Source organism: Podarcis bocagei (genome assembly GCF_964188305.1).
Source record: "Podarcis bocagei genome assembly, chromosome: 1".
Lineage (NCBI taxonomy): Eukaryota > Metazoa > Chordata > Lepidosauria > Squamata > Lacertidae > Podarcis > Podarcis bocagei.
In genome coordinates this window covers 59,173,424-59,186,557 of record NC_138125.1, presented here as the reverse complement: position 1 = coordinate 59,186,557, position 13,134 = coordinate 59,173,424, and the positions used below count along the sequence as shown (strand labels likewise).

The following is a 13,134-nucleotide window of genomic DNA, read 5'->3' as shown; positions in this document are numbered from 1 at the left end:
GCGGGGAGAAGGGCTTTCCGCCCCACCGCCAGCCTTCGGAGGAGCCTTCCAAAGGCTGGCGCGGGGAGAAGGGCTTTCCGCCCCACCGCCAGCCTTCGGAGGAGGTCCGAGGACAGTGGGGAAGAAGCGCTGCGCTTGCCCGCTGTCCCGGAGATTTCCCTATGGGCTTTCGTCTTGCGAAGCAAGCCCATAGGGAAATTCGTTTTGCGAAGCGCCTCCAAAACGGAAAACCCTTTCGTCTAGCGGGTTTTCCGTCTTGCGAGCCGTTCGTCTTGCGGGGTATCACTGTATTTGATTAGCTATCCAGTGTTTACATAATTTTAAAAAAACCAATTCCTATATTAAAGGAAAAAATATGGACTAGGATCTTAGATAGCTACTATAGGTGCAGCCAAGGTTTTGAGCTTGGCTAGTTAGTTTGCTTTTTACACTTTCAATAGCCTCCCCATGCCAGCTGTATCACAAATTCAGTTTCCTAGGTTTGGATCTACGGCACAGGGATCTGCGTCTTGAAAGACACAAGCCAAAAGTCCCTTGTGTGTGTGAAATTAGTTGCACAGTTCTTTGGAGTCTGGCCATAGTCTTAATATGAATGCAGGTGATATTTGTGGATATTTGAATATTTAAAATAGGGGCGGGTGTGTTTCTACTTAATATGTATGTACCATGCTGTTTGGAAACCTGCCAAATTCAGAAGGGCTGTTCATTCTTCCAACTTTGCTCTCACATCTGCTTTGAGCTGTATTGCAAGGCACAGGTAAACATGGATCTCTTGTATGTGAAAGAGCGATAAAAAAACTTACTTGGGTGGGTTAGGCAACTCTTATGCTTTTGGTAAACCCTTTTCAGTAGGAAAAATAAATAAATCCTAAAATAAGTGAACTATGGGCAAAGTTGCCTACTTGGAAGTTAGTCCCTAAACATGCATGAATCAGCAGTTCTGTGCATAGAAGTAGCATTCAGTGTGCACATGACAACTGCCTGCTGCCTGAATGTTATTTACAGATTGCAGTTCATGGTCTTTATGCCGGTAGTTGGATTGCTGAATGTTATTGGCCGTAGCTGCCAAGGAGACTGAATGTTCCATGGCAGCTGTAGTTAGTCAGTAAAATGACTACTTGTGTGGAAGCCAGAGGAGAAACTAGTGAATTGTGTAAAGATGGACCTGCCATGTGGGAGATGTCACCTCAGCAGTTTTCTGTCTTGAAGGTGACTTAACTATGGCTTGGGAAATCTATCTTTTATTTATTATTCAATTTGTATAATGTCCTTCCTCCCAAAGGGGCCCAGGGCAGCAGACATCAAAACGTTAAAAAAATACAATGTCAACTAATTTTTATTTTTTAAAAAACATATTTTAAAACAATTAAGAATATTTCAAAGCCATCGCATCCCCTCACAGTTAATAATTTCAGAATTGCCTTGGCCAGTATCTTATCAGCCATCAAATACCTGGGTAAACCGATACCTTTAAATTTTCTCCTGAAAGTCAATAATGAGGGAGAGAGACACACCTCACCAGGCAGGGCACTCCATGAACGGGGAACTACCACCAAGAAGGCACTGCTATAGGTCATTGCCAACATCACGGCTGCTAGAGCACCACCAATAGGGTGTCCCCGACCGAATGTGGGGCCCAAGATGGTTGACATGGGGGAGATGCTTTCTTAGCTGCTTGAGTCCCAAAACTGTTAACACTTGGTACACTAGCTAACATTTTGAATTGGGCTCGGTAGCTCACTGGCAGCCAGTGCAGAAATTTCAGGACCAGAGCTAGCCTGGCATCCAAACTGAAACCTGCTTATGTAGCTTTGAGAAGAAATTCAGGGTCCAGTTGAAGCTGTGGGCCTACAAGCAGTGCTTTTCTTCTAGAAAATAAAGTGCCAGAACTGCTTGCCCCTTGAGTACCCCTAGAAAAAAGCACCAGCTACAAAGAACCCTCTTAGTTGTTCTGTTCACACTATTCTGCTAATCTTACTGACAGTATTTGGCTCGATAATTCCCAGCCTGGTTCTTTTCAGAACTGCAGGTGGCAGCAAGACACAATTTTTATAGGCCATGACATCTTAACCAGTTAAAGTAGCTAAATCCCTTGAATTCTATCTTGCAAATTAATTGTGGAAATGGATCTGGATTCCATATAAAGGATTCATTGGTCAGTTACCACAAAATCTTTACTAGCATGAACCTGTATTTGGTTTTAATAATACTGGCTTTTACCTTTATTTGGAAATATATACATTGTCCGTTTGTTCTAACCTCTATACAGTTTAGTGGAAGCAGTTTCTGTCCTGTTAAAACATACCTTTGCTCTTTTTGTATCACAAACCAAGAAATCCTGGAAACCAGCTTATATGTAAAATTGGAATATGAATTGTATTTTTTTATACCCCAAGTGTTGGGCTATAACCACATTTCCTCCAGTGATGAGGATCTATCCACAACCTATTATAGCTTTTTTAAAAAAAAAAAATCAAATAACTATATACAGCATACTTTAAGAACATCTAATAAAAGGCAAAGTGACACTTGTTTGTGTAAATTAAACAATAGTGAAAAGGAAGCTCACACACCAGGTCAGATGTTTATGGCTGAAGTTCATACTTCATTGAATTCAGTGGCAAAACCCCTATTGATTTTAATGAGCCAGATCAGCTCCCATAATTATTAACTAAAGCGCTGCATGTCACAAATAAATTAATTCATAACTAGCAGCAATATATTATCTATGCAAGTCGCAGGGGAAGCAATTAAATTTTATGGGGGTACTGTGGCATCTAAAAGAAGATGTATGTATGATATATATGTAATTTTCAGTACATTTAAGCATCTTTCTGGCTGACAAATGGCCTGTCCTGTTGAACCCTGTAATTATTTATTACTGTTACTAAGATTTTCTATAGTGCTTTGAATATGTTAATTATTCCAAAGTCACTGAAGCTGGTAATGGTATGAAAGAGTTGATAATGGTATTTTATCGTATGAGAATGAGGGTGAAAACTTCTTTCAACCACAACTTGCAAATCTCTGTGAATTAGGAAAAATCTATTAATAATGCAGCTAGCAGTATAAATTTCCTAATAGCTATTTTAAGCTGTCCAGTCTTTCTGCACAAGCTAGTTATGGCTTTTTGAATTAAGAAATTGAAGACTGTAAAATTTTATGGCTTTATTATATCAGTCTTTAAAAATAGTCAATGTTCCATTATATGAACACTGTAATATAATTCCCCAGGCTTCTTTTTGTTCTTTACCTACCAAAATGCATCTATGTAACTTGGAACAAGGTTATTTTTTCTCCACTGACAGGTTTCACACATACAGTTGTACGCTGGCTTTGATTTCCAATGATGTCTTGTAGTTCAAAATAAGAAAATAGTACTGTTGCCTTAAGAACGAGAATGAATGACAGAAAATCCTAACTAGTCTAATACTATTTGCAGTCAGTAGCACCTCCGTTCTGTTGTTTGCTTCCAGTATCTGCTATTACCTCTGAACATTGAGGTTCCATTTAATCCCATTGCTGATAGCATCTGTTAGATACATTGACCCACTTCACATGTCACAGGAAACCATAGTTAATAGTTTGCCATCAATATACCTTTGGGGGCTGGTGTGTGGAGGAAATAAACTTCAATTCTAGCTTTAATGTTACTCCCAAACCAGGGATCACAGCTTTTGTTTTACTCCCAACAAACCATGATATGTAGCCTAGACTTATTTTAGGCTTACTCCGTGTAACCATTTGGTGCCTGTATATAATACTAAGCCTGGAATCATGGTTTGTTCTTCCATATGCTAGCACAGCAGTTGCAGTCATGGCAAGCAATTTATGGTGGTTTACTGTGGCGTGCAAAAAAGCCAATCTTTAAGAGTCATCTAAGCTAGTAGTCATCATCACAGCCTGAGGCAGTGAATTCCTTCTAGGTATTCTTTTTAAATCACCAATTAAAGAGAAAAGGAGGATAAAACAAAAAGGTAAATAATGATACTTTTGTTATAATCTTGCCAGTATGGATGTAAAGTTAACTTCCTCTAAATCAGGCATCCCCAAACTCGGCCCTCCAGATGGGACTACAATTCCCTTCATCCCTGACCACTGGTCCTGTTAGCTAGGGATGGTGGGAGTTGTAGTCCCAAAACATCTGGAGGGCCGAATTTGGGGGTGCCTGTTCTAAATCATTGTTAAGAATTCAGGAACCAGCCTCGGGAATGTGAGTTCACTCTCCCTCTCTCTGAAGCAAGTTCTTTCCCTTCTGCTGTAACCACATTTAAAGGAAATGTCAACATATAACATGGTTTTGGACCCAATTTAAATGGGAAGCTTTGTCAGCCACCATTAATGTAGACGTTTCCTTAGCTATAGCAAGAATTCACCCCAAGGGTGTGGGGAAAGGGACTGCATATCCCTCAAGATGGCTCCCTATTTTTTGGTGAGGAAACCAGCACATACCGCCCAAGTGTCCTGGAAACAAATGGGGTATCCTGTTTCTTCGGGTGAGATCGCAGTGGCCATTTTGGATGCTGCGCTCTTGCTCTATGCTCTCGCCCCAGAAAAAGTGCTTCTTCCACATTGAGAGTGCAGCATGGGTCACATGACTTGTCCAGAAGCAGACCAACGTTCAACTTATTCTGGATCCAATCCATATTTTTAGAAGCCTTAAATACGCCAGTAACTTATTGTCTTGTGTCTTGTAAAGTACAGTGGATATTTGAGCTGCATATTACCCAGTCTGAGAAATGGCTGAGAGGAAAAATAATGTTTAGTTGGTACTGTTCCATTTAATGTACTAGGCTGACAGTAATAACTGTAGCTGTATGTGCAGCCATAATTGTAAAGTGGGGGGGACGGACTGTATGGACTGACTAGATGAGAAATCTCTCATGATACATGAGAACTACAGCAGTGATGAGCGTAAGGTAGATCAACTTTTACTTATTCATCTCTGAATGATTTGCAATAGATTTGTGGAAAATGATTTTTTTGTGTTAAAGGATTCAAAATTCAATTTGTTACAGTAAACCAATTGTTGGTCTGAGCCATGTAAAAAGAACCCTATTCCTCAATTCTGCCTTCCTGAGCCACTGTTTTGAACCAGGAACCAATTGAACCTTTGTGTTTCAGTAAATAAAAAGAGGAGATCTCACCAGTCTACAGTCTGCCCACCTCATGGATGCTTATGGAAATGGCACAATTTGAAAGATCTGTTTGGTACACTGGATTAATAAAATCTGTTATAAATCAAATTACTCATATTTGAATATTTTAACTTCTTGGGATACTTGTTTAAATTCTTCATATCTGAAGACTTTTTAAATAACTGGAGTAAGATTTTTAAAAATCAAAAAGTGATTCTGCTTCTGTAACCATGAAAATGACAATAGTACATTGGCTGGAAGCATATACAACCCTGGAGAATTTGTTGTTTGCTGATTGAACTTCACCTGTACCTTGTACTGAGCATTTCATGTACCAAACTTGTGGGAAGATTACGTTCTGTATATATTGCATCATAATCCCTGGACAGAATAATAGCAGTGTCTAGAAAAGGTGTTGGCAGGGCAGGGAGACTTTGCGTGCGCAGGAAATCAAAATGAAAAATGTGTTTGCTTCCTATTTCATAAATTCTAATCTTGGATTAAACACTTTCCACACAGTCTTCTCACCCAGGGTTTTTAATTTTAGTTTTAGTCTTGTGATATAAAAAGCAGATCAGCTGCAAGCTACAATTTTAAGGTGTTGTTGCAGTACTAACTCACAGCTTGTCACGTTTTCAGCTTTTGTGTTGCCAACCCCTCACTCCCAACCCAAGTTACACATTTGATTTCAAAGGTGATGAAGTTGTCGTGGATTAAATTCCCATCCCACTATGGGATGTGGTTTGTCCGAAATATATATCTCGAGGGCAACAAGAAAATTGAAAGGTGGCCTTAGCGGAAGAAAGATGATAAAAGCTCTTTCCCCCCCACTCCCCATACCACAACTTGGCATATTAGTGAACCACTGTTCCCATAATTGTTGAGGATTACTTGGAGCAGGAAGTGGCTCTGGTTTGAAGAAGAAGAAGAAAATAACTTTGCAAATATTTCAAACAGTTGTTGGGGTTCACAGCAATCCTCATTAGCATTAGAGATTTAGTTTTTAATTCGGGGGTGTGGGTTGTTTTGCGTTTCTGCTTTTACTGTATTCTAAAGTGTGTTTGCATTTGTCGTTTAAACAACAGGGATGCCCTCAAGCTTTTAGAGCAGAAGCAGAAAGGGAAGCTTGTAGCAGCAAAGCCAGTGGTTTCTTCACTCCCTGCACAACAACCTGGAGTGCCTTCAGCAACAACACCTCTTCCTTCTTCTCGTCCTCTGGCTCCACCTGTTTCTGTGCCAGGTCGACCTGCTTCTGTGGTAATAACTATGGCAGAATTAATTGCCTTTCCCCCATGAATTTTCAGACAGGTCAAAACAAAACATGGTCATGTGGGTTAAAATAAAAGGAAGCTTTGTAGTAACAAAGAGGGATCTTCATATTCAGGTCACAGTATCTCGTTCAAATAGCTGGTCGGGGGAATAGATAGATACAGGGCTATCTCTGTCATAGTCACATGCAGATTGGACTTGAGAGATGCCAAGGAAGAAGAAGGGAGCGAATTCTAGAATCTGTCACATCCCAGTTGAAAGAAGACAGAACATTTTGCATATGTCCACCACAGGGACATGGATAAGCATGCGCAAGTGTCCTATGTGACAGGGGTCACATAGCACTGTCGAAATTACATTAGTTAAGCTTATAAGGTGGGCAAGGTCCCCACCCCACTCTCATTTTTAAAAGAGTTGCATTTCTTAGGATCTACTTAGATTGAGTTTTCTCCATTGCGTTGGGTTGGACTAGGTGACCCTTGGGGTCCCTTCCAACTCTACAATTCTGTGGTCCTGCTGCATTTTTTTCCCTTCCTTCCCCTCATTTTCTTGGGTTGGTGGGAATTTAAAAAGCGCCTCATGGCCCTCAGCCGCACCTAGTCCTTTTCTTTTTCTGCAGTTAAAAAAGGCATCCCCGGCTCTCCATCGCTTCCCTATCATGGAAACTCCAGAAAATATACAGGGCTATCTGAGAAGACACAGGTGCTCTTTTTTAATTGCACAAAAAAAAAAGACTTGGGGGAGATACACAAACTTGTTGAGGCTTTTTCCACTTTTTTGTAGGGGCACACCTTCAAGTAAAATACATCTATCACTTGTTTTAATAGTATAAAAATAAAAAAGTGTGTACTGAGTTCAAAAAGATGAGAGATCATTTGAAAAGTTTCCTTATGGCAGAGATGGTTCTGGGTGGATCGCATCATTCCAACTTTCACCATCAATATTGTTTTGAAATTCAAACTTTGTTATTTATTGCTATTAGCATATTTCATTGAACTTGTCTTCCTTTAATGTAGTATGTGGAATGTGTGGTTTTTTTATTACAGGGCACATTCACTGAAGTCCCTGCTAGCAATATTAGAAGAGTTATTGCTCAGAGGCTAACAGAATCTAAAACCACCATACCTCATGCATATGCAACTGCTGATTGTGACCTTGGTGCTGTTATGAAACTAAGGCAAGAGCTGGCAAAAGGTGAACTATTACTATTTATAAATTTTTGTTTCATATAATATGCTCCATTTGCTGATCTATCCTGATCTACTATTTGGTCAGCAATTCTGCATACTTTGTCATGGATGGTTAGTATTTATATATTCAGCGACCCAGCTAAGCATTGCTGGTAATAAATTAAACTATCCTGCACGTGAAGGAATGAAACTGTTCACTCCTTCATGTTTTGTTTGCCTCTTGTAAAATTGTTACTTTTTGCTGGGGTTCTCCTGCACAGGAAATTTAATTAGGGTTGTTACTGTGATGTGATGTGTTATGTGTTGTTGCTTTCCATTTTACCATTCTTTGGGATTATACAGTAATTAAAAGTGGGTAAGAAGTGTTTTAAGTAAACAAACAAACCTAGCAATGAAGGGGAAACACACTCTTTCTAATTAGCTTTGGAGTCAAGCGAGAAAATAAGGTACCGTATTTTTTGCTCTATAAGACTCACTTTTTCCCTCCTAATAAGTAAGGGAAAATGTGTGTGCGTCTTATAGAGCGAATGCAGGCTGCGCAGCTATCCCAGAAGCCAGAACAGCAAGAGGGATCGCTGCTTTTGCTGCACAGCTATCCCTCTTGCTGTTCTGGCTTCTGGGATTCGGAATATTTTTTTTCTTGTTTTCCTCCTCCAAAAACTAGGTGCATCTTATGGTCTGATGCGTCTTGTAGAGCGAAAAATACGGTAGTTGACTTGTTGCGTCAGAGCCATGACAATTGAAGAGAGGGAGGAGAAAGGGCTGTGGAAAAAGCACAGTTGGGTGTTGCATCAGAGAGGTCAGAAAGGGACCTAGAAGCTGAACTGAGAGGTGGAAATGTTGACTTATTGACTTGGTTCGGGAAATGGTCTAACTAGGTACATATTTCTCTATTGATTTGCTCTTATGAGTAACTACTCACTCTGTAAACCTAGGGTTTCCCCCCTAAAATAAACAAAAACTGTTAACTTCTTGTCTCACTAAAACCTTAAGTAAAACCATGACATGTTTTGGGGAATAAAAAAATTCCTTCCAGTAGCACCTTAAAGACCAACTAAGTTAGTTCTTGGTATGAGCTTTCGTGTGCATGCACACTTCTTCAGATACACTGAAACAGAAGTTGCCAGACCCTTCTATATAGTGAGAAGGTGGGGAGGGGTATTACTCAGAAGGGTGGTGGGAATGGGAGATTGGCAGATAGCTGAGGTGTTTTGGGAAAAAAATGTTCTGAGGCCTTGTTTATTCACCTCACACCTAAATGCCACACCACTCTCCTCAGTCCAGGGAGTAGGTTGGGCGGGTTAAAAGTCCAAGAGATTAAAGGGCTGTTGAGTGGAGGCAGCCAGAAGAAAAAAGATATATCCACTTGGGGGCAGTGATGAAGCTAACAAAAAAGAATGGTTGGCTTGGCAGGTTTGCTTGCCTCCCCTTCTTCTCACGGTCCAGGCTTTAGCCCGTGCCATCACACTGCAAATCACCAAATTGATTTAAGCAATTTTGCTTTCCCCATATTTCCATTTAAGCTGCCTTGATTTCTTAATTCTGTTTCGGCTGTAACGATTTTCCGTTGAAATTGAGAGTGCTGCCTCTCTATTACTTAATGCTTTAAACACAGAGAATGAAATTGCTTCCCTGATTGGGGGTATAATTTAAAATGCCCTGTTTTAAAAGGTATTGGCGCTTCAAAATTGCTGGTTCACTTTTTATACATAAATTAAAACATTTATAAAATGAGTACATGCTGTGAAACAGGGATGGGGAAATTGCTGCTCTGTGGACTGGATGGGGTTCACAGTGCTCTGGCCCACAGGCTCGCTCACCCATAAACCCACGCACCTCTCCAATGCAAGGCTTTTTTGAAGCCTAATTGCTGTGCTGGAGGGCAGAGGCTAGAATGAGAGACTGAGAGCATGAGCTGTCAGTGTTTGGAGCAGCCCATCTACTCTCAGCTCTAGCCATGCCCACTTTGACCATGCCTACTTTTGATTTTGCCCTGCCCACCACTGGCCATGAGAGAATGTGTTTCTTATAAAAGGTGAAAAGCCAGAATTATCTGGACGACAGCAGTAGGGGTTGTTGTTTTTTTTGGGGGGGGGTTGTATTTAAAAAATTTCTCTAAGGATTCAGATAGACTAAAACACCTTGTTAGACAAATATGCGCACGTGAACAACTGTCTGAAGCTGAATGGGTCTCATTCGATAAAGTGTAACAGACGATGAGTACAACTGCTGAAGATGGTGTGTGTGTGAGAGAGAGGGGGGGGGTCAAGACAGAAATATATCGTTGAACTAAGCAGTCTTTGTGCCCACTTAATAGGAGTCCAGATTGGGAAGAATATGTAAAATATGTAAAATCTGAGGGAGATAAAGGATTAGTTTCTTGAGGAAGATCTGCAAATCTTTCACAAGGTTAGTTCCCATGAAGATGCTGTGTCTTAGGGGGCATGGCTTCATGAATTTCACCAGTCCTCATCATCAGGTGGAGGAGCCAGGCTCTGGTGAGAGAGATGCACCTGAGATTTCCTCCAGATCTGGAGCTACAATGCAGATAGTGCTATTTTTCTAGAAAAAGAGGTGCTGGAACTCACCATGAACGCCTCCCCTTGTTTTTTCATAATGGCAATGGCACCCACCTGAGAGGTTCAAGAATTGAGTTCCAGCTGGGGGGGAAAGCCCTGGAGAAACCCACTCTTGCTCCATACACAAAGCTTGGCAGGAGCCTGCACAAGCATAGCAAGGTTCTGCCTCTCAGTTCAGAACAGAAGGCAAGACAACTCAGCTTGGAGCAGCTGGCAGGTTTAGAAACAGAGCCAGCTCTTCCTCTCCCTTCAGCTGAACAGTTGTGAGTTGGGGTTTACCCCCCCCCAAAAAAAAAAACTCCTTCCCAGCTTCAAAAATTAGAGTGAATTTGATCTGTTAAATTTTGGGGGGCCATTTTTTGAAACAATTTGACATGGAGACTTCATTATGTTCAGCGATTAATATGTTAAATGATGATATTGATGTAAATAAGACAGCAGGACATTTCCCCTTGACCTCTGCATTTCAGAGACCTAGCCTGAAACTTGAGAGGAAAGAGGCTCTCCCCTATTCCTTCATCCCTCTGCCAGCAGAGTCCCTCTGTGGATGGTTTTCATTGAGCTGACTCTTGGGGCTGACTGATGACTTCCCTAAAGCTTCTCTTAGATCTCCCCAGGCTCAACCGGTTGTGCTCTGAGACCCAGCAAGTACCTCTGAGCCTGGGAGGGGGAACATCCTAAAAAGTGAGCTTCTCTGCCTGCCATTTCCACGGAGAAGTCTAGCACAGAAACAATGAATTTTGTGTAGGTGGAGAGAGAGGCAGCTGCCCTCTGTTGGTCCTTCCCTGGGGGGACATGCCCCCTTCAGGCAGGAAACAGGTGAGGGAAAGTGGACAAGAGGAACCCTGGTGGCTGAGGAGGAGGTTTGAGACCAGGAAAATCCAAAAAAGATGTTATTCTCCAGAGTCTACTGATATTGCATTAGGCTGCAAAAAGGCAGCAGATTTTTCCTAGGCATTCCGTCTCCCTTAAAAAAGGAAACTGATAATTTAGATCAGTGCTGCTGACACTATTATACAAAAGACTTTAAACCAGAAATGCTAAATAGTACACATGATAGCACATGATAGCAAAGGCTATATTTGTGTCTAATAATTAGCTCAGTTTCATAAATGTAGACAGCTTGGGTGGTGGGAGAGAAGACAGCCTAGTAGAAAGTGTCGCAAAAGGAAACTTCCAAAGAGAGCCTAGCACAAAGGAGATAAAAAGGTAGTCAGAAGCAGTCTGATGTCTTTCATATAACGAATGTCGCTTCAGCAGTGACTATACTTGAGGGGGGGGGGATTCCTTGACTCTCCTAATTCAAAATTACGGTATGTGTTCAAGATATGCAGTCCCTCTGATGACAGTCCATTTGTGCTCCAAAACCTGGTGCATTTTAATGGAACAAAATTTGTCTTTGCACCACTTTACAGTCTTCTGAACCTTAGCTGTAGTTTGGTAAACGGCTTCTCTTTCTCGTGTGTGTGTGTGTGTGTGTTCAGTCTAGCATTTAGCACTGATCATTCGTAAATTGGTTTTGATGACCAACAGGGTCACCTGGATGTCATGCCACAGGCAAAGGATTTTGATTTAATGGAAGCTTTGCTTCTGCAAAGAGTTAAACTGCTTTGATACGGCCATATTCCCAACTGCAACAAGAATCCACAAGTTCCACTGTAAGCTTCCTCACATGAATGGCTTTGCCTTTTGGCTGAAGCATTTCAAGGTTACCTTTTTAATTAGCAGCCTTGGACGATGTGAAGGCCAAAAGTCTTCCATTAGAATTCTAAACAGGTACGGTTTATTCATATGGTGATTCTGGTTTTCCAATATAAAACTAACTCTATTGAAGTTTGTGTTTTGTTTTTGAGCTCCCATAATTAGACGCTTGACAGCATTACAATTGGGGGAAGGGGAAAAAGAGATTTCCAGCTTTCAGGTCTCCAACAAGAGATTTCTGTGGCTTAAATAAGAACATTGCATGGTATTTATATTATTTTTTCTTACTGCTAGTGTACTTTGTTAGGACAAATAGGGAAAATGATTATGCAGCTTGAGACAGGCATGGGGTCAGTGGAAAAACTAAGGTCAATATGAATTGGTGGTAACATTCTTCTACGGTTCTGCAAATTTTCTCCCTCCATCCCCAAATATATAGGGGGTTAAGTTCATAGTAATTTTGTCTGGTTTGAACCTTCCTCAGCTATATTTTTGTAGAAAAACTGTGTGTCCCTTTTCTGTTGTTTGTTTAAAGGCTACCTTCCTACTTATTTTCTACACTACTCTCAGAAAAATACATTTTTTTGCTCCACATTATTGATTTAAACAAACTGCTCCTCTCAAAACAAAGAAGGCCAGATACATTTTGAAACACGTTTTAACAATCTAACCCTGTGCACGTCTGCTCAGGAGTAGCTTGTTTTGAGTTCAAGCAAGGTTAGTGTGTATATAGGATTGCAACCTAAGACATAATAAAGTTCACTGCAACCTAATGAAGGATTTTTCCACCACAGTTCTGTTGGCTGCTTATATTATATATACTGTAATAGTGTTGTGGTTCTAACTGCAGTCTGCATTCATATATATATATATATATATATATATATATATATATATATATATGGAATTTTGAATATTAATTCTGATTTTGTGCAGATCTAATAGGCTTCAGGTACCCATTTTTATTAAACTTTCTCAACATACCTAAATAGAACCTGAACCAATGAAGGAACTGCCCTGTGGTATCCAAACCAGAAAGGACAAGGGCGGGTTATCAGGGACGATTTGTTTGTTTTTACCTTTTTCAAATGTGTTAGAATTTTCAACTATGCAACAGAGTTCCTACCTGTTTACTTCTATTTTTAAAGCAATTTTCATGATTTGCCAGTGCCTTCATCTCAGTCATCTGAACAGGACAAGTCCCCAAGGGACATCACACAATGACATGTTTTGCTTTTACAGTTGAACAGATATGCA

The 13,134-nt window shown here is 40.6% G+C and overlaps 1 protein-coding gene across 1 annotated transcript in view; it reads left to right on the top strand.

Annotated features, from left to right (window-relative positions):
- PDHX (pyruvate dehydrogenase complex component X) overlaps positions 1–13,134 on the top strand; it is a 49,677-nt gene that overhangs the window by 22,088 nt on the left and 14,455 nt on the right. Inside the window, exons 6-7 of the mRNA XM_081165343.1 lie at positions 6,224–6,395; positions 7,454–7,601. Coding sequence (XP_081021469.1) covers positions 6,224–6,395; positions 7,454–7,601 — 320 coding nt within the window. The remainder of the gene's footprint in view (positions 1–6,223; positions 6,396–7,453; positions 7,602–13,134) is intronic.